Source organism: Corvus hawaiiensis, chromosome 4, assembly GCF_020740725.1.
Source record: "Corvus hawaiiensis isolate bCorHaw1 chromosome 4, bCorHaw1.pri.cur, whole genome shotgun sequence".
Lineage (NCBI taxonomy): Eukaryota > Metazoa > Chordata > Aves > Passeriformes > Corvidae > Corvus > Corvus hawaiiensis.
This window is the reverse complement of record NC_063216.1, coordinates 64925808-64946444: the sequence shown is the minus strand read 5'-3', so window position 1 is coordinate 64946444 and position 20637 is coordinate 64925808. Positions and strand designations below refer to the sequence as shown.

At 35.4% G+C, this 20637-nt stretch overlaps 1 protein-coding gene across 2 annotated transcripts in view; it reads left to right on the top strand.

The window, feature by feature from the left end:
• Window positions 1-19017, top strand: part of CPNE8 (copine 8) — a 79953-nt gene extending 60936 nt beyond the window's left edge. For both annotated transcript variants that reach the window (XM_048301992.1, XM_048301993.1), the window contains 7 exons: window positions 1708-1754; window positions 2398-2579; window positions 4491-4618; window positions 8042-8144; window positions 10730-10787; window positions 13473-13546; window positions 17054-19017. In XM_048301992.1, the coding sequence (XP_048157949.1) occupies window positions 1708-1754; window positions 2398-2579; window positions 4491-4618; window positions 8042-8144; window positions 10730-10787; window positions 13473-13546; window positions 17054-17242 (781 nt within the window). In that variant the 3' untranslated portion in view covers window positions 17243-19017. The remainder of the gene's footprint in view (window positions 1-1707; window positions 1755-2397; window positions 2580-4490; window positions 4619-8041; window positions 8145-10729; window positions 10788-13472; window positions 13547-17053) is intronic.
• Window positions 19018-20637: the final 1620 nt, after the last annotated feature.

Sequence of the window (20637 nt, the reverse complement as noted above, 5' to 3'; positions counted from 1 at the left end):
TGGTTCTCCAACCTTCAACTGCTCCCCCCTGCTGACAGACCAGCTGGTTGTTATTCTGAAGCCATGGGGGGGAAATCCATGGTTCCTTCCAGTGTACTGTTTAAAAAACCGTAACCATTACAAATGTTATCAAATGTAGTAAAAAACTACATTCAGGCTTAATTTGTTCCCATGTGTATATCAATACTGATGGAGCTCTTATTAAAAGATGACAGGTTTCACTTAGCTCTCTCTGTGGCTGTGAGGTGAGGATTATTGTTCCTTTCAAGACACTTTCTTCATTTCTCATGGTATATAGGATAAAATCACCTGTCCACTGTCAAATAAATAATGTATTTCTATAACAACTGAACTCTGGCCATAGTAGCAGTGATCTAAGCAGCACTGAATCCATAAGGCACATTGCTGTGCTTGGACATTCCACCTGAGTTGTGAGAGGACATTCAGCAGCTCAGCCTGCCTAGCCAGGTGTCATTATTTTAATGGCTTTCATGGAAAGCCTTGCGACCTCGCTGCATCACTGATCTAGGGGATGTTGTGAACCTTTGTAGCTCCCTGGAAAACTATATAGTTGGAAAAGCAGGTACAGAACTGTAGCCAATGAATTTCATTTCAGAATACAGTAGGTTTTGTTGTCTTTCTGTGTTTTAAAATTTGCATTGTTTCATCAGTCACCTCAGTTTGAGGAACCACCAGCACCACCACTTTGAGGAATATTCCAGAAACTGATGCTGTCAGTCATTATCTGAAGTCACATGGAAATTGACTTTGTTCATTTTGCTGTTAGCTGTAGTTTTAATATTCTTTGTCTTACTTTTGTTAGCCATTTTCCTTATAAATCTTTTATAGTGCTTTCTCTTGATTCTGTCTTGAATTCAGATTCCATTAAGCTGTTATATCTTCTTACCAATTGGATCAGAGTAGCTCATTCAGGAAATGAGTTTACAAATAAGTTTTGCTGTTCTTATGCAGAAGAAAAGCTGTTTAGGGGTCTTTTTTTCACAGTGACACATTCTTCAGCATGCAGAAGGATTTCTGTATTTGGTGTATCTGACATGTAGTGCGTGGAGGAGTCTTGTTACTCTTCAAACATTGCACCATACAGAAACCCTTAAAATTTAATTACAGTTTTGTTTAGAAATGCCAATAGTGACTCCAAGCATAAGTTTAGGAACAGTTGTTATCATTATAGTTATGCTGATAATATTGATAGTTATATTAATAATTATAGTTTTGAGACATAATTTGTGATGCTGTTGGTGTTCAAAGAGTCTTCTTGATACTGTGGATTTTGTAGGATTTTACTTGATTTTGGAGAGAGAGTCTGTGCATAGTCTGTCCAGCTTAATTGCTGTTAGCCTTGATCAGTATGATAAGGTAATACGTCCAACAAAAAAATCAGTATTACTGTTGAAAGTGAATTAATAATATTTATGGAAGTTACATTCTTATTAATGATTTATTTAGGATTTTTAATAAACAATGAAAAAAAGGAATGATGGAGTCAAGTAACTGTTTTCAGCGTGTTAGTAAGTTGGTGTTGTGTAGCCCTTGGCTTGAACCTTATATAAGAGTATTTTCAGTGTTTATTTACTCTATTAGAAAGTAAGTGTCCTACAGTTTGTCCACAAATGATAATACATCTCTGTTTATTTTTCTACATAGCAGTACAACTACTACTAAGATTTGTGTTTGCTTTTTCTGCAGAACTCAAATCAATTTCACAGTTGCTATTGATTTCACAGCTTCCAATGGTAAGAATAAAAATAAACATCTTGTGTGGGTTTGTGCTGTGTTCAGTTTTAAGCACATATATGTGTGTGTTTGTATCAGTATTCAGCTGGCACCACCTGGACTCAGGATTCCATTTTGCTTAGCAGCAGATGAGAGGCCAATTCCTGTCTAGGAAAGCAGGACAAACAGAACAAATAAAAGTTGAAAAAGCTACATGTAAAATTGAATAATCAGAAACAGTTTGCAGATATCTGTGTAGTTTTTGATTATTATTATTATTTTTTGGTTTTTTATAACTGCTGGGAGAAAACTTAGAAGAACCCATTGAGAGGGGCCAAATAGTTCCAGGTAGAGTGAGGCTGAAGTGGGGTGAAGCTAAGATAAGCTGTGATCCTCCTCTAAAGCTGCTTTCAAAATGTCATAATACTTTTGTAAATTTTGTATTAAAAGTGTATAAATTGCACAAATCTAGAAGTTTCTTGCTGCCCTTTCAATGCTGAAATACAGCTACTATTGTTATAATGTATTAGGAACTACTAAAAAACTACTAGTAATAAAATATGTTCAGAACACTGCATTTTTACCTGATACAGCTTATCATTTTTAAGAGAGAAAATTCTGAGGTGTTCAGTTTTAAAGTAAATCTCATCCTTGCTTCAACAGGTAACCCTTCACAGCCAACTTCATTGCACTACATGAATCCCTATCAGCTAAATGCTTATGGCATGGCACTGAGAGCTGTTGGTGAAATAATTCAGGACTATGATAGTGATAAAATGTTCCCAGCTCTAGGTTTTGGAGCTAGACTGCCTCCAGATGGAAGAGTATCACATGAATTTGCACTGGTAAGTAAATAAATGTTTATATATTATTTGAATTCCTTTACTACAACAAAATTTTGGGAGTTAAGGTTGTAGTCTTAAGCAGTTACTGGACAAGTAAAGAGCGGAGAATGTGCTGAGTCTTCTGTGCTAACTGCAAACAGTTGTTTCAAAACTTTTCATCATAGTGAAGTTATTTCACTTGAAGTTACAGAGAGAAATCCAGAGTCAAGAAGTCCCTGTAGGCCAAAAATTGTAATAAAGAAAAGTAATAATCTTTAACTTCAGCTGTAGCATCTTGAGAAACAGATGCTTCAAAGACTTCAGACTGAAGCTAATCTCTCTAAAGAAGCAAATGAATCATGATCCAAGATAGTATTTCATTATTATTGTTCTGTCTCATTTTCTGGGATCACTTTATCTTTTACAGGCTGCTAGTTCAGAGACATAGGGATATCTAAGTGGACTAAAAGATGAGTTGATAAGAACAAATTTGAGATTGGTCCATGGGTCAGTTAAATTGCAAGCCTAAAATCTACCAAGATTTGCCAGAAAGGTTGATCTGGTATAACTGATGCTTGTGATTAGTGTTGATGTTTATATTTTTGTTCTCAGAGTAGGATAAAGTTGTCAGAATTACAGCAATGTAGGTATATCAGGAGAGTTCTAATCAGATAGCATCAAAGACATGGCAGAAGACAGGTGACTGTAGATATGTATTTCTTCTGTCAGCCTGTGCTAGAAAACAATGCCACATGTCTTACTTCAGGGAAAGGTTTTCCACATAGATAGTAATTTAAAACAGGTGCAATTACAAGTACTCATTTAAATTGCAGACTTTCTTTGGACTTTGTGTAGCAAGTTTAAATGTATTGATACATCTTTCAGTTTTAAGGATGTTTCTAAAATTAATTCACTTAATTTTTGAACCATTGCGATGCTTTTATGGAAGAGAAGCACCACATACATTGTGTATATATATGTGTATATAATCCATATATAAACATGGATTGGTGTCTCCCATGTAATGCTAAGCAACGTTTTCAGCTCTTTTTTTTTAATGTTCTAGAAAAATTCTGTGAAAAATCCCTTTTGGTTTTCTAGATTTTCAGGCAGGTATACTTCACCTCAGAATGAAATACTGGCGCAGTAAGTCAATGAGGTTTTGGCATATGAAGGAGAGTAGGATGATTTGAAAGGTTTTGTAGCCTTACATAGATCATTTGCCTGGCCTGACATGGTTCTGGAATTCAGCTTATATTTTGTATTGCCATCTGTAAAGACGTATCCTCATTAGAGAGTCGTTACGGAGATAGGTAGTAAAATGCCTGCCCTAAGAATTTACAGTACCAGCCATTTTGTTGCCTCCCAAAGAGTAAATTCCTTTCTTCATCTGTTTTTACCAGGTCAAAATTAATTTTTTGAATGCGGAAATGTTGGACCAAAACAATGAGAAGTTTGTAATTTACCTTACACTCTCATAAGTGTAAAAACATTGGGATCTGGTTACCATTTCTTTGTTTCACATTTTTAAAAGAATAAATCATTGAGCCTGAACTGTGCTTGTAAACACGGTTCCAGTTTTATATCTGACCTGTGATTCCTACCTTAAATCCATGCAGGGAGATGCCTGTTACTGTTGTCTGTATGAAGGAGAGTATAATTACACTAAAAATGCTATTCATGTCTAGGAACCAGTCCCAGTGATTCAGACTGTGTGGAACATGAGGCTGGTAGAACCTCCTTACCTCAGCAGTTAACACTCACAAGCAGACATGACACTTACACTGGGCATTTGTAGTAAACTCTCTTAATAGATCCTAGAATCCTTAGGTCTTTGCCTTCTAAAAATGTACACTGGGTAGTGTTCATTAACCTACATAATTTTCACTTCATAATTACTTTCAGTGATTAATCATCTCTTGTTTTCATTAGAATGGAAACCCTCAAAATCCATACTGCCATGGAATTGATGGTGTAATGGAGGCATATTACAGGAGCCTAAAATCTGTACAGCTTTATGGACCAACAAACTTTGCTCCTGTAATTAATCATGTAGCCAGGTAAGCATCACAACAGGTACTGGGCAGAAACTTCTTAGTGTCAGAACAAGTGTTGCATAGAAAAGGATGCCAGTTACAGAGAAAGGTATTTATTTACAGTGGTTTTGTTTATTCAGTCTAATGATTACCTTGTGATTTTGAGTAGGTTTGGAGACCATTTGCTGGTATTATGCAGAATTTCATTGCTGATTAAAAGGTAATACAAGTGATCCAGTTGACCAGCCTGTGTTAAAATCTTAGCAGAAATCATAATGAAAGAAAATTTTTGTCATGTCATGTTCCTTTTTCATCCTTTAGAACACAGAATTATTGCTTCACAGAAAATACATACATCTATCAAAAATTTGTATAAAATCTGCATTTTTTTAGGTATATGTAGTTTCTCTAACCTCTAAATGTCCAAAATGTCTACAAAACTTGCCAGCTCTCTCTGTGCCAACAATTCCCAGCTGGTAGTGGTACTTTTCAGACAGTAGTACAGCTGTCATCGTTGGGTAACTGTGGTGCAGTTATGCAACACCTCATCTGACTTCTCAAAATAAAAACCTTCCTGTGTCTATAGAAGTTCCTTAAGAGGGATAATGTTGCCTTATTTTGACAGACAAGATCTTGACTTATAATCTTGAGCTCAAGATTTTGGCAGTATAATATCTCCATGAATTTATATAGGAAAGTGATATGGCTTAGGTGATTTGTTGAACAGATTTTATTTTATTTATAGACACAGAGAAAGAACTACTGGTTACAAAATAAAGAAGTAGGGATGTGTAAATAATTGTACTGGTAATGTTTTATTTATGAACTTGCAAAAAACCTAATTTTAATAGCAAGAAATACTTACTTATTATCTGGTTTGGCTGTTGTTAGTTCTACAGACCAGCAAAAATAATTTGCGAATTTCTGTGGTGCAAAGAATTTTCTGTGCCCCTGAGCATGGCTAGATAGCTGATTTCATCTATTTATCCTTAGGGTTAGTTGTTTCTTCTTCAGATCATACAATTAAAATTATGTACATGTATATTACATTGCTTGTTATCTGAGAGTAGCTGTTGCCTTTAAGCTTTCCTTTGACATGATCTCTTCAGTAGCAGTTTTCCATTTGTGTGGCACCCAGTGTCTGCATTATCCACATTATTTGGAAATCTAACTCATCAACTTTCCTGGCTCTTTCTTTTTCTTCAGAACTGGTCATAGCGGCTGAGATGCCTGGCTCAGAACTTGGCAGTTAACCTCATTGCAAAAATTGAAAATTTTGATCCAATGTTATCAAACCATTGGCATAAAATCAGTTCTTTTTCTCACCAGTTGTTTCTCAGGAATATCTGTCAACTTTTGCAGAATAACAGAAGACTGTCCACCAGTATTAGTCCTTCTGCTGAACTTTTGTCTTTTTTATCAAGTTGTTGCAAACCTTGGGAGCTCCTCCTGGTGGCAAATCTTGCTACATTATAGTGGGAGAGCTAAGTGTCTTCACAAGGATTTCTACTGCATGATCATCCCTAAAGCAATCTGTGTATCAGTCCAGTTCTCAGTAACACCATTTTCCTTCAATGTTCAATTTCTTGATTATTCTCTTGAGTCTCAGGGACATGGTACTGACCTGCATTTACTCTTTGAACCTACCTTCATTCTTAAAGAAATTTATTCTTTCCACATCCCTCCTACTTAAAAGTATGCCTCTGATGAAATCTCTGTAAACAGTGTCAGATATTACTATGCTGTTGTGATCTTGGAGCTCTTTGGAAACACTTTAAGCAAATAAGGATTTTATTATCCTTTCCCGAGTTAGGGAGTTATCTAAACTACACCAAATTCAACTTAGTGTCTCCTCTCATCTCCCCTCCTCATAAAAGATCTTTCTTGCAAAAGATTTTGGAACATTTTCATCTGTAAAAAATTTGAAATAATCAAATTTCTGTTCCATTTCTTCAGTGTAGGTATGTTGACAGTATTAAGTGCTCAGAAAGGTTAATAATGTTTATTTTACTCATCATACCTTGTCAATGCAATCATCATTGAAAAGATTATAAGCATTGTGGAAAAATGAGATAAAAGAAGCCTCTGCATGGTAGTGAAAATGTGTTCCATGGTAGCTTTTGTTAATCTCGATATTTAACTATCAGTCTCTACTGCCAGCAGGCAAGTAGGTGATATCCAACAGGTTCACTGCTCGTATGGCTTCTTTACCCATCTGTATCCTGGGGAGAGGGTGGAAGATGGTGGCTTTCTGTAAGTTAATTATGGCTTTCTCCAAACTCTTATAAATGTTGTGGCTGCAGCATTGTATTTATCAGCAGTACTTGCTTGCCAGTGCATTGTGTTATCATCAGAGTTAGAATTTTCTAAGCATATGCAACCATCATTGAACATACTCTGTTCAGTGAACCAGGTCTTTCATATTCAGTGACCAAAAAAATAGTGAGTTCTTTGACAGTCATATTATGTATTTGGGCATGTATTCAAAAGTATTCCTGTGGCAACTCATTTTTCTCTTTTACTGGTCTCTATACAACTCACTGCAGAAAGTTCTACTTTTTGACTCCTAAACAGCACCAAGAGCCTTCATGGAAGTAGGAACTGTAGTGGCTGTGAAGCAGCAAACAGCTTCCCACAAAAAAAGTTCTTCTGTTCAGGCCACAGGATTTAGTGGGGCTTCTATGGACTCACTCTCTTTCAGGACTTTGCAAACCTTCAAAAGCTGCTCGTTTTCAAAGAGTAGTTGCTTCTTGGGTCCTTTGACTGAGGTGGGAATGGCACTGGGTGTATTTTATCTTGCATTCCTGTACAGCACAGGGAGAAGCTTGAGTCTTGAAGGAAAGGACATCTGTGGGTGGTGCAAAGAAATGAATATCTAAACCAGGGCTGCAGGGTGCGTGTTCAGCCATTTTACAAATGTACACATAAATGTGAACTATAAATCTGAATCATGGTCAACAGTAAGTAACCTGGTTTTGTAAGACAAAAAAAAAACCAGAAGAAAAAAATACGCAACATGTTAATTCCTGATAAATTTTATTTGTGATATAAACCCAACCATTCAGTATTAATGTATACCCTTCATAGGAAGCGATGTACCCAATAGGTAATACCTGTTAAACAACTTGGACTTTCTAAGAACTCATGATTCTGTAAAGGGCATTCTATCCATGCTCCTTTTGGTAGTGGTGCAGTTCCCATTTTTCACTAATACAGCACATGCAGATCATCAATATCAATATTGTATTAGTTCTGTTTTTTCAATGTTCTCATTTAAAAGTAGAATGTCCAGCTTAGATATGAATGTCTTTAATTTTGAAATTCCCTGTGTTATGTTTGTGAGTCCTTGGTAGTCAGATTTTACAAATACAGCTTGTTTTCATATTAATTCCTTTTATAAAGTTGTTTTTTTTTTTTACTATTATAATGTTCATTTTCTTCCCTTAGATATGCTGCTTCAGTAAAAGACGGCTCCCAGTATTTTGTTCTTCTCATTATTACAGATGGAGTTATATCTGATATGGCTCAGACAAAAGAATCCATAGTGAATGTAAGTTTTGCTGAAAGTGTTGAAATTTAAAAGAATTGTTTCTAGGAATTAATCTTTTAGGCAATAAAGTGAATGGGTTAATAGTTCAGGCACTAGATTTGTTCCATAAGTACCCATTTTTACCAAGCAGGAAAAGTTTATTATGCATGAAGATGAAAAGAAAACAGAAGCTGAACTCAACCTTAGATAGTGTTCTGTGGTAAATGATACTCTTCTCTCTAACACTTGTTTTCATGATTTTCCTCATCTGCTTCTTGCTTCCTCCTTCCTCATGCACATCCCACCATGCAGTTTTGCTTAGTAAACTGTTCTCTGTCTTTCTCATAATTGTAGACAGCTTTGATCCACACACTTTTTAAAAACTGCCCCCAACTTTCTGATCCTGAGTGGCAAGCATACCAGTCATCTGATTTCCCTCAAAACAGTCCCCTAGAATTCTGAAAATTCCTTATTATTTGTTAGTTTCTGCATTATTTTGAGTATTTTTCTCTTCAAAACTGCCATGTGTTTAAGTAATATTCTGTATTATGAGCAGTTCTATTGTGCGTTTGCCCCTGGGAAATTTCAGATTAAAGTACACACAGAAACACTCCTAGGCATGGTTGGAAAAGATCTCTAGCAATAGTTTTTAGCATAGCACAGTGGATCTAGTTAACAGCCAAGTGGTGAGTTGAAGAGCCTACATTAAAAGCCTACATTTAGCATCACATCCAAGTGAATAGTGTAGAATTAGGTGGCAGAGTTTGGAAGACCCACTTTCACTACCTGCTGTAGAGATTTGATACTGTTGCAGTTTGTGGGGTGCGCATGAAAATACTGCCCAAGTGCTCTGCCTTTCACTGAGGGGTTAGCCCTTGAGTTCCAGCCTGCAGCACACAGAGTCTGTGTAATGATAAGCTTGGAAGTTCATTCTCTAGCCCATACAAAGTTTGAAACATAATTTCTTTCAGATGAGCTTCTTCTGGGTGACAAAAAGACTCAGTGGAGAAAAAAAGAGCAGCTTTTGATTCTAATTCACCCTTCCATGTGAAGTCTCTGCATAAGAGAGCAGCAAGTGCAGTTGTCTGATACCTTGCAAGGTTAATTCATTTGCCACTAAAACGTACAGAAGAACCTTATTTTCAGTAATAGTTCATTTCAAGGAGTAATGGCTGTTAGTCTACAACTGTCTGGAAGCACAGCAGATGTGTTGTTAGCCTGGAATAAGTGGAAGCTTGGGAATATTTGCTGTCTTGTTTTTCTATGAAGATGCCTTCATTTTTCTGCATATTTCTTGAAGTGTGAGCACAGTATATTCTGACAGAACTAATTAAATGCTGTTTGATAGCAGTTTTTTCAGTCTTAATAATACCCATAATACTAGAAAGGGTAATGATGTCCAATGCAACTTGATGTGTATAAAACTCAAGAGTATATTTCAATTTTTAACATTAATTGTGCTTTTAGGCATCTTTCTCGTTACAGCATATATGTCAGATGCATTCTGTTCTACCAAACTGTTTAAAGGTCATGCTGTCATTCAGGAAATGCCGACACTTAAGTTTATGAGCAAAAGCTTAATAACTCTTTGTCTTTATGCCGTCCTTGCCACTTGCTGTTTCATATTTCATTGCATCACATAATTCTGTGTCTGTGTGAGTAGGGATCTCATTCTGTTCTAAGAGATCAGAAGGTGTACATCTATGATTTTTTTGTCCAGTTTAATGTTTAAAATGGCTGTAGACATTTTACGGTTTATCAGAATATCTCAATAAGCAACAGAATTATCAGAATTATCTCACTAAGTTGTCAACCCTGACATTTGCTGAATGTTCTTTGGTTTTAGTTGTTACCTTCTTCATCAGAGGCAGATTCACATTATTTCTATGAACTGGTGCTACTATCAGGGCAGGAGAGTCCAATATTTAGGATAGTGTCTTTGTAATTTTAAAGATTTTACAGAGTTTATTCAGGGAAGGCCAGATATCATCTTTGAATGAAAAAGATAAAGTAAAATTAAAAATCTTCCCACAGGCCAATTCTGTATCTTGGTTGTCTGTGACAGGGATGATTGACCAGAGTAAAATTTCATTAATTGAATAAATGTAATATATGTATTGCTCAAATAGATTATTTATTTTCTTTTAAAAATTGGCATAAGATCAATGTACAAAATAGTGTCCCATAGTTCCAAGCAGCTGTGTAATATCAAAAAAACAGCAAAGCACATTTAAATAAATGTCAGCCTGTTATTAGGTTCATATTTGCAATTACTGTCAGTTTACAAAAGTTTCTAAGAGAAATTTGTCCTCTTAGTTGTCCTGTTAGTATTAAATCCTAACATAGTTTGTTGTGTTTAATTAGCATCCTATATGATTCAAAGACTTGGTAACGAAAAAATAAAATGATCATGTGCCTTTCTATCTTCATCCAAGATGTTTTGTACCATTTAAGCAGATAGTTTACACCACTCAACTATTTAAGGGAAAAAAATTGTTCTTTAAAACATAATTTCTGTGTGTTTTTTGTTCACCTTATTCTCAGATCTCATAGTATTGGCAGAGGTTATGTAATGCATTAAATCTCTTTCTCCTCTTCTTTTGAAGGCTTCGAAGCTTCCCATGTCCATAATTATAGTGGGGGTAGGACCAGCAGAGTTCGATGGTAAGTGTTCTAGTGTTTTTTCTAAATTTTTTTTTCTATTTGCTTACATTTTAGTAATATGTGGCTTTTCAAACAAATACTGTTCTTCAAATGAACATTATATGAAGTGAGGAGTGAGTGCTGTTGACATTTCCAGCTGGATTGATTGATTGATAACTCAGTGTGATTACAAGCTACCATGTGGAGCTGTGTAGCCCCTCAGGCTCTCTGTTCAAGTCAGAACCATATGGGGGCTCAGCATTTATAGTAAAGTAAATATACTTAAGAAGTGTTAAATTTCTCCAACACAAAATATTTAGATGCCTCGTGAAGTGTCAGTTGATTGGAAATACTGATCTTACTGCAGTAATAAAATCTTGAGAAAAATAAATATATTTGAGGTGGTCTGGGTTAAACAGGGTTTCACTTGGTAACTGTGCAGCAGCATTCAGAGAATATTACAGCAGGAGAGAAATTACCAGGTTATTTACATATTCTTTCGATGATATTCTGGAACACCATTCTCTATTGCAATAACTAAGTTGCTTCCATTATTTGTATTAATTTATTAAGTATATATCACTGCACTGTGAAGTGCAGACATTCTGTGTGTGTCTGTTCCTCAAAGCCCTAAATCCTTTCTTTTTCATTCTAGTACATCTGGTTAGACAGTATGCCCTCTGTTGCACTGAAATATACTTAGTACTACTACCACAGATGTTTAATGTTGACTAATGACTGCATGTCTTAATTTTTGTACAAATACTCTAAGTGTATGAAAAAAGAGGAAAAAAAAATAAGACAAAAAAATTTATTTTATTTTAGATTTATTTTATTTTATTACAAGCATTATTCTTGTGCTGTTTGGCAAGTGGTATATTAGTGATAATTTTAAGTATCTTATTCTGTGAAGAAATTGTCCAGGTGAACACTTACACTTCAGATGATTGTATGCCCCAATCAACGAGAAAAGTTTATATTCATAAATGCATATGATGGAAATTTGTAAACTTCATTTTTACTCCTGAGAATTCCAGCATGGTCCTGTGTTACTCACCATCTCTCACCCCTCCGTTGCATTTTCCCTTTCTCCCTGTTTGTCTAGTCCTTGGATTTGCCCAGGCTCCCTCTCTCTGTCAGGACATGTTCTTGGGGTGTCATCCCTTCCCTTTTCTGAAGTTAGGGTTCTGTTTGTACTGCAGAATACAGTTTCCATCTTTAGAGCCACAATCTTGGAGTGCTTTGCCTCAGTGAGATTCACCTATTAGGTGTATGCCAAGTCTGTAGTCCCTCAGTGCCCAAGAGGGCAGAGAGAAATTACCTCCATCTACAGAAATTGCTTCTGAACAGACTCCCTGTCTGCTGTGGATGCTGAGGAAGTGTGGGTGCAGGGGCGTGTGGCTTAGGCACTCTCCTGACATTTCAAGTGTCTCTGAAGCTTCAGTTCTGCCACAGAGAGACCAAGCTGCTCCTCTTCAGATACCACGGTTCCCTAGATGTCCCAGCCCCTGGGGACTACCAGAGGGGTTCTTAAAAGTCTGAAGCTTGGGTAGAAGACACATATATTTGGCAGAGCTTTACTTAAAGGATGTGAGGATGACTGTAACAGATCACAAAAGGGGCAGTTTTGCCCAGTATTCTATGTCTGACATGGCCATGGGTAGTTTCCTAGAGAATGTTAAGAACAGACTAAGCAAATATGATACTTCCCTGAATACTGTTTTTAGGTTGGAGTTTCCTGAGCAGGATGTGCTTTATGGCTATTTTGGAAATTTTTTAGTGAAACTCCTTCAAATACTTGTTCAGTCTCCTGGTTTGAACTCATGCACATTTTTGCAACAGCATCATCGGGCAACATGCTCTGCAAACCTGATTTTTTTCTTTGAACAAATATGCTCTGTTCAGCTTGGCTTCTGATAGTGTCATTTATACTTTGTAGTTCCTGCTTCAGAAGAACTAGGTTTTGAAGTGCTGGTTTCAGTGAATTCAGCCCAGTTTGTAAACCCCTGAGAAGCTCAGTGGTGCAGGGCTTTGATTTTCGTAGCATACACTGAAAGAAAGTTTGTAGAATTGCAGGTCCAACATCTGAGCAATAATCTGAGATCCCAAATCTATCAATTCCAGCACTGGCAAGACAGCAGGTACATCTTTCTACCTGGAATAGCTTCCAGGTATCTGGACAACAGAGCTTTCCTGTATGAGCTTCCTGCTCAAAAGATACAAGAAGAATTACACAATAAATTTAGTAATTTTTTTTAAGCACTCCTCATTCCTATACATTAAAAGATACTGCTTTTTCACTATGAATGTGAGTTATTACCCCTTTATGCTGTATCCTGTATCTTCTGTAACAATAGCTGCTGAAGATGAATTCTTCTCCACCTCTGAAAGTATATATATTTTGCCTTACAAAACCAGATATACTTCTGTTTTGAGAGATGAAAGAATAAAAACTTTGTCATAGCCTGTTCTTTTCTGAAGGTGACAGTAAAGATAAAAGTATGTATTGTCACCATGAAAAAGTGCAAAACAACTACAAAACATGATGTATTTTCTGATGCAAATGATCTTAAAAGAGTTACCTAAAAAAGAATTGTTGGTTTTGTTGCTCTAAAGTGTAAGTTGTCTGAACTTTTTCTCAGTAAGATGATTTTGTTGTGTACCTGAACTTACAGGGTTTTTTTTGTTTGTTTGTTTTCTTTTAAGCTATGGAAGAACTGGATGGGGATGTAGTGAGGATTTCTTCAAGAGGAAGGTTTGCAGAAAGAGACATTGTGCAGGTGGGAGAGAAAATATATTCTCATAGATAGATTTTACTGTTCCTCTTTTTTTTGAATTCTTGTTTCTATCTATATTCCTACCCTTCATTTTACCTTAGAACTGAGATACTTTATGTTGAAGTGTTCATAACAAGCTCAGAAACTCTCTGTGATACCTCTGAGCCGTTTTGTAACACACAGTAGTGGATCTGCATTTGTTAGGAAATGACCCCAAACTGGCAGGACACTATTATAAAGTCTTAGTGTTATACAGCCATGGGAGAAGAGTTAGCTGCTGAAAATTTGGAGAAACATACAGTTTCTCGAAAAAATGGTATCTGTCTAAAAGCAAATCTTTTATGGAAGACATGTTTTCCTGGTAGTGGCTGAATACATTTATAAAATAGAGTATTTAAGTTGGAAGGGACCTGCCACAGAGTTCTAGTGCAACTGCCTGGGCACTGCGGGGCTGACAAAAAGTTAAAGCATGTTAATAAGGGCATTGTCCACATGCCTCTTAAACACTAACAGGCATCCTCAGATTTAAACCTCACATTAGATCTGCCATTTCTTCTTCTCCTTTTGTTCCTCCTATTTGTCAAACTTCATAGTGTTCACTTATTTTTCCTCTTACTTATTTTCACTTACTTCCTTCAAGATAGGTTGGATTTTTATATTGTTGTTTAGTAGAATATGTATATAGAGAGAGAATAACTGAGCTGTATGAATAGCTCATACTGCATGATAATTAAGGTCAGATTGCAGATAACGAACTTTGGGATATATATATATATATATTTGTTTCCATTTATATCTGGAGGAACTGAAACTTTGCAAAATGTTTAACATTACAAGTACTTATACATGAATGTTTAAGGATTGATTGATAACTGCTAGTGGATGTAGTATTTCAATCCAAGGAAGTATTCAAAACATGTATTTGACACCTGCTTTTATAGTTTGGTTTTATTAGAGTACAAAAATAAAGAAAGCTACATAAATATATGGAAATGAAAATGATCAGATTTTTTTTTCAGTCTTCTTGCATACTACATTAAAATTTCATCTCCATTTTTTTCTAAATGGGGATCAGAAATGAGCATAAGATGACAGAAGTTAAATTACCCTCGTACTCTTTATGGATATACATTAAAGACAGGCATGGAGTCTTGAATTCTAATAATTGAAAAAGATACTTTTTTCATTTTTGCAACATACAAAGACAACAACTGATGGGAAAGTGAGATACCAAAACTCTTAGAAGAGTAAAACATACTGGCTTCTTTAGTCACTGTTGTCAGAAAGATAACTGTAAAAGTAGGGATGATGTAGGACAGCTGAACAGGGATAAATTGTTTCAATGATAAATTGTTTCTCATTTTGTCAAAGCCTTTGCAGTGTTCCTTGGTGTCCATACTGGGCTGGAGAGGAGCTATCTGTAGTCTGTTATGCTGTAGATGTCAGTGCTTTCAACAGAGCAGTATGTGGGGTGGACTCCAAGCTAGGATTTCTGCAAAGCCCTGTGTGCCATGTCAGATTTTTTAAAGCTAATTCAAGTATCTCTGGCATGTATTACACTTGTGTTTAAATGCATCTAAATATAAACAACATAATTTCTCTAAAAAACAGCAGCCCTAAAAGCTTCAAAGAGCATAAATGGATGGAGTTCTAACATGTTATAAACTACTTGTGAAAATGCTTTGCATCAGAGAAATACTAACCTATGCTGAAAAATAAAAAAGCAATATGCAATGAATACCCTTTTGTATTTCTTTGGAATTCATTGCATATCAGAATTGTAATAAAACATTTATTTATTATTAATATATTTTAATCAGAATATTGCCCCATGACATATTGAATTAACTGAAGGCAGTATTATTTTGTGCTCTTTTTCAGTCTAAATGCTAACAAATATTTACTTTATAGCCTGACTAACTAAGTAAATAAGAAGGGATTCTGTCAAACCCTCTAAGTTGGGTTTTACCTTTATTTTGTATCTGGCAGGCTAAAACTGATTTGCCTTTATAAAACTAACTAGTCAAATACAAAAAATGTATTTTTGGGGTGTATTAGCTTAATTGAAATTAACTAGCAAAATTACCTATTAATTCTAACAGTATTGTCAAATATTTTGCTTAAACTAGTCCAGGAAAAGTTTGTCTGTTAAGTGAGTCACTTTATGTGTTGTATTTACTACTGACTGCAGTTAATGTAAAGGCGTGTTCTTCACTGTTTCCTCCTCACTAGTACCTATACATATTGTAGGGACTCTGTGTTACATATGTACCATTTCTTCCTCAGTTTTGTTTAATTTCTACTCCTTTTTTATCCTTTTGCTGTTGAAGATGTTTGAGGAGAATACTTACTTGTAGTGTTTGCACCTGTTGTTTCTCTTGAGAATTTTGCCTATTAGCCTTTTTAATTAAACTCTTAAATTATAGAAAAAGCACTTGACATTCCACCAGTCTCCCTTTGGTTTCTCTTAATTCTCTTTCATTTGACTCCTCTGCCATCTCTACTTCTCCATGTTAGCTGTCCTTGTACATCTCTAGGTTTGCTTACCTGTCCATAGTTCCTCCAGCTCCTCTGACATCTGCAGTGTGAGGAGAGGCAAGGAAGAGCTAAATCAGGCCATCACTGTTGTATAATTGCATTTCAACAATTACACAGTTGAAATAGCCCCACTTTGCTACAGAGCAGTGGTCTGAGATTTCATGTCTGCAGACTAATGGGTAAGGTGATCTCTTAGGATGGGACACATTTTGTTCTTTAACTCAGACTGCATGTATTTTTTCATAAGGAAGAAAATCAAGGAGACTGGATTGTGTCTTTTTTCTATGCCAGTAGCACAAGCATCTCATTAAGTATTACAAAATTGAAGCCAGGGCTGAGCAGGTAGCTGGTTTAGGTGTTGAACATCTGGGTATCACATAACAAGTTCTTCTTTGATCCAATCCTTTTTGCTTAGCTTCTTTATGCATCTGTTAGTATCATATTAAAAGTGTTCAGGTGGTTCATAGTTCTACTACATATAATACAAAATGGTCAAAAATCTGAAGTCATCCTTTCTGTTTTGTTCAGTTCAGGGATCGAAAAAATCTATTCACCAAGTGCTGGAGTGGAGGCAGTCTGTTGGGTGGCCCCAGGAGCAGGGAATGTAAGCTAAGAACAGCTTTCTGAGACAAAATTACCTTCTTGTATGGAAAGGGTTGAGGGATAACCTGAATATATCAATGAAGAATATCATCAGCAATCTGAGTTAGCCATGGCTTATGTGAAGGGGGTCACCCAAGTGAAAGCATGACATTCTTTCTATTAGAAGACCGATCTATAAAAATTGAGATACAATGTGTATTTATAAAATACATAATATAAAACACAATGTATGTATATGTATGTTAAAAATGTGTAAGGTAACATATTAATCTCCTCTAACTCCCTAGGTTAAGCTTTCTTATTTTTATGTGGTAAGATGTATTCTGTGTCTGCTTAATGACCTGAGTGAACATCTCTTTTGTTTTGTAGTTTGTGCCATTCCGAGATTACATTGACAGAAGCGGAAACCACGTGCTAAGCATGGCAAGACTTGCTAAAGATGTTTTAGCTGAAATCCCAGAGCAGTTTCTGTCCTACATGAGAGTCAGAGGAATAAAGCCATCACCTGCACCACCACCCTACACACCCCCGATTCACGTGCTGCAGACTCAGATATGACTGCTCCGAAGTGCTTAGCATTTATCCCTAATCTCTGGATGCAGCAGTAGCTTCTGATAACTTTTTGAAGCTAGGAAAGTTCTCTTCACATACCAAAATTCTCCTATAGTTGCATAAGCAACTGGAAGGCTTTTAAATGCTAGGAGCAAAATGTTGATGTTCTGGGACTTCTTTTTTTTAATCCAAACACCCTACTTTTTGATGTATTTATTGAAGGGGGAAAGCACAAGTCAGGTTTTCAACTCAGAAGATTGGGTCCTCTCTGAATACTGTGTGTATATAAGTGTATAGGAATGCTATTACTCTGTATCAATGTTTACATGTTACTATTTTTAAATTTCAGTACTTTTATAACTATTCTTAAGAATAAAAGTTTGGAATATTGACTCACATGTCTTCTAGTTTGCAATAGTTTGTCACAAGGTAACAAGAGAAGCAATATCTCTTTGAATGTTTTTCCGGACAAATACAAATGAAAGCTAAGAAAAGGACAAATATATCTATGTGTTTTCAAGCAACTGAAGTGCTTCAGTCAGTGCTCAGTAATCCATTCATCTCATGTATTGAGAATTTCGACTCCTAAATGTGAATAACATAATTGCATATGACTTATAACTTACTCCAGACTCAGAGGGGGAGGTATGTGTATTTTTTCAGAGATTCTCCAATTTCTGAGTTTATCTAAGTTTACAGTTTTTAAAACTAACTACTGAAACAAATTAGAATAGTTATTTGCTATATTTAATTAAAGAAAATTACCTCAATCCAGAACTATCAGAGTATTATAGTTGACTCACTGAGCTCATTAAATCATATCATGCATTCCTTAAAGCACTGGAAATTTTGCATCAGAAATGTCTTTTGAAGTGATTACAGCAGATGTTTTATAATGGACCATTTTAAACTTTAAAAATTTAAAATCTTTACTTTTTTTTTTTTTCTAGATTGCCTATTCAAAGGGATGCTGACTCTTTAATATTTGGGTTTAATATTGTCATTTAATCGCATTTCCATTCAGGGTGCATGAATAATAAAGTTAATTAACTGGTTTAAAAATTGCACAACTACGTTGCTTTGTGCACAATTTTGTGTACGGAACTACCCAAAAAATTTTATTATATGCCTGTTCGTATATAATTATAAAATGGTTTTGCATGTATATTTTGTACAAAACACACAGTTTTGTGAGTTTGTGTCAGATACATTTTATTTAGAACAAATGGCCTTAAATTTCACAAAACTCCTGAAATGATTGTGAATTGCCTTCAAATACTGTTTAAACTGAACATTTTAATTTTTTGTGTCACAGTTGTAACTGTCTTGTATACGTAACTTTTTTCTTTGCATATAACCTGTTTACTAATTCTGTTTCTTACTACTGTATGTTGTAATGTACATTATAAAACTAAGGTGCATTTTTTAAGCATGAGAAGTTTTTTGCCAGAAAGCATATCTTCAATATTAATGGCATATAACTATGAAATGCAGAATCTTCCATTTTTAAATATATATAACTTCCTTTAACTCTTTCATGTGGGAAATTATGTTTTCCAAATAATGATTCTGTTAGCAAAAAAGAAAAATAATTTTTTTGTAAAAGAAAAATCTTGTTTTATTTTTATTTCAAAACAGTTTTTACATAAATATGGAGTTTAATTTTCTCACCAAACTATGTATTTCTCAGTGGATTGATGTTGCATGAGTGAAATTTGATACTTGGCAACTACAAATTTTGATGAAAGTGCATCATAAAGAGTAAGTTTAAATCTGCTGAATGCTGGTGGTGTTCTCCTTTCATCTTCTGCTTTTATTTTTTTGCACCGACACTGTTGGCACTTTTGAAAAATACTGAAGTAAAACTATTTTTTTTGTTGTTTCATTTGATTAGACAAATCTTTATGCTGATACTTGTATTGGTTCCCAGTGGGCCATGTATTTAACATATCACTAGAAGGCCAGAAAACAAACTTACTCAGTTGAGAATAATTTATTAGCTCTCATTTAGCCAGCACCTTCTATTAGTTCAAAAATTAGTCTCAAAACTAATTTAGCAGTTCATTTAACAAGTGAAAGAACTTTTGAAGATAGGTATTACTTCATCAAAGTTATTTTGTCTGTCCAGCCTAAGTACCAGCATATTCTATTCCACGCTGTTGGGGTTTTTTCATCTCTTTGGTATTGGGTTCTAAATATAACATATTTAATGGAAAGAAATAGTTGTGGTAAGTGGACTGAGAATTCTAGTGGAAAAAAGCTTTTTCCAGACCTGTGAGATTCCCTGTCTATATGCTTGACATCTTGATTCTGTAATGTGTGAGAATCATTATGTTGACTCACATATTAGCTCTCATTCCAGTTTTGGGATGAGGGTTAATGCTCAGAGCTTGAATTTCTCCAAAAGATCACCTACAGCCATTTCTACTCCTGGCTTTATTCTTGAGAATAATGGAACACGAAATTCTTATTCCTTCCCAAGCAATGCTAGCTGCTGTCAAACCTTACTTATTTGCCATGCCTGAAGAGTAGCAGAGTATTTATGTTTATGAAAGGTAAAATGTGACATGCTATGTGACAAATGAGTTGTCCTGAGAGAAACTGTTGGCCTTGACAAAAGCTCTCCTACTGGTATCCATCTTGGAATAGATATTTTCTTTGTAATACATGCAGAAATTTTTCTGGTGGGGCAAACTGCACAAGTGTTCCTGCAAATGAGAGGGGACACTGGCTCATGGAGTCTGATTCAAGCGTGACTCTTGGGTTTGATTCAGACTGGTGAGGAATTGTTTGCTAATCTGGAAGAAGAAACCCGTTTGATTTTGGTTACAAAATAGAATTTTGTAACTTTAGGCAAAGATGAAAAGTTACACAGTAGAATTTACATCGACTTCAAAGCAGCTCAGTTGTGTACAAAAAAAAAGTTTGTTGTGTTGTGCTGCAGAGAGGTGTCTGAAGGAGAGGAAGAGGATTCAGGAAGGTGGTATTCTCAGAAAAGTTGCATTTGAAAAGCTGGAGATTCTCACCTAAGTAGGAACAGATGAAAGTCACTCCAGGATACTTTATAAAATGGCTGAAACAAACAGAATGATAAATTATTTATCATCTTTGAGAACTAATAAAAGGCCACATGATGACAAATTACACCAACACAATGGGAAACCTGGGAGTGTAGTAAGAGGCCATTATAACTGTGTGAGAATTTTTTTTTTAAGAAAAATCAACAAGAGAGAATTTGTAGCTATGTGCAAATGTAAAAGCAAGATATGTGTGAAAAAGTACACAAAAACACAAAAAAATTTATGACTTCTAAAGCCTAATGAAACCTCTACTAGAAAGGGAAGGAAATTTAAATCAATTATTTAACAAAAGTATGAGCTTTTAGCCCTTTAGGGACAACA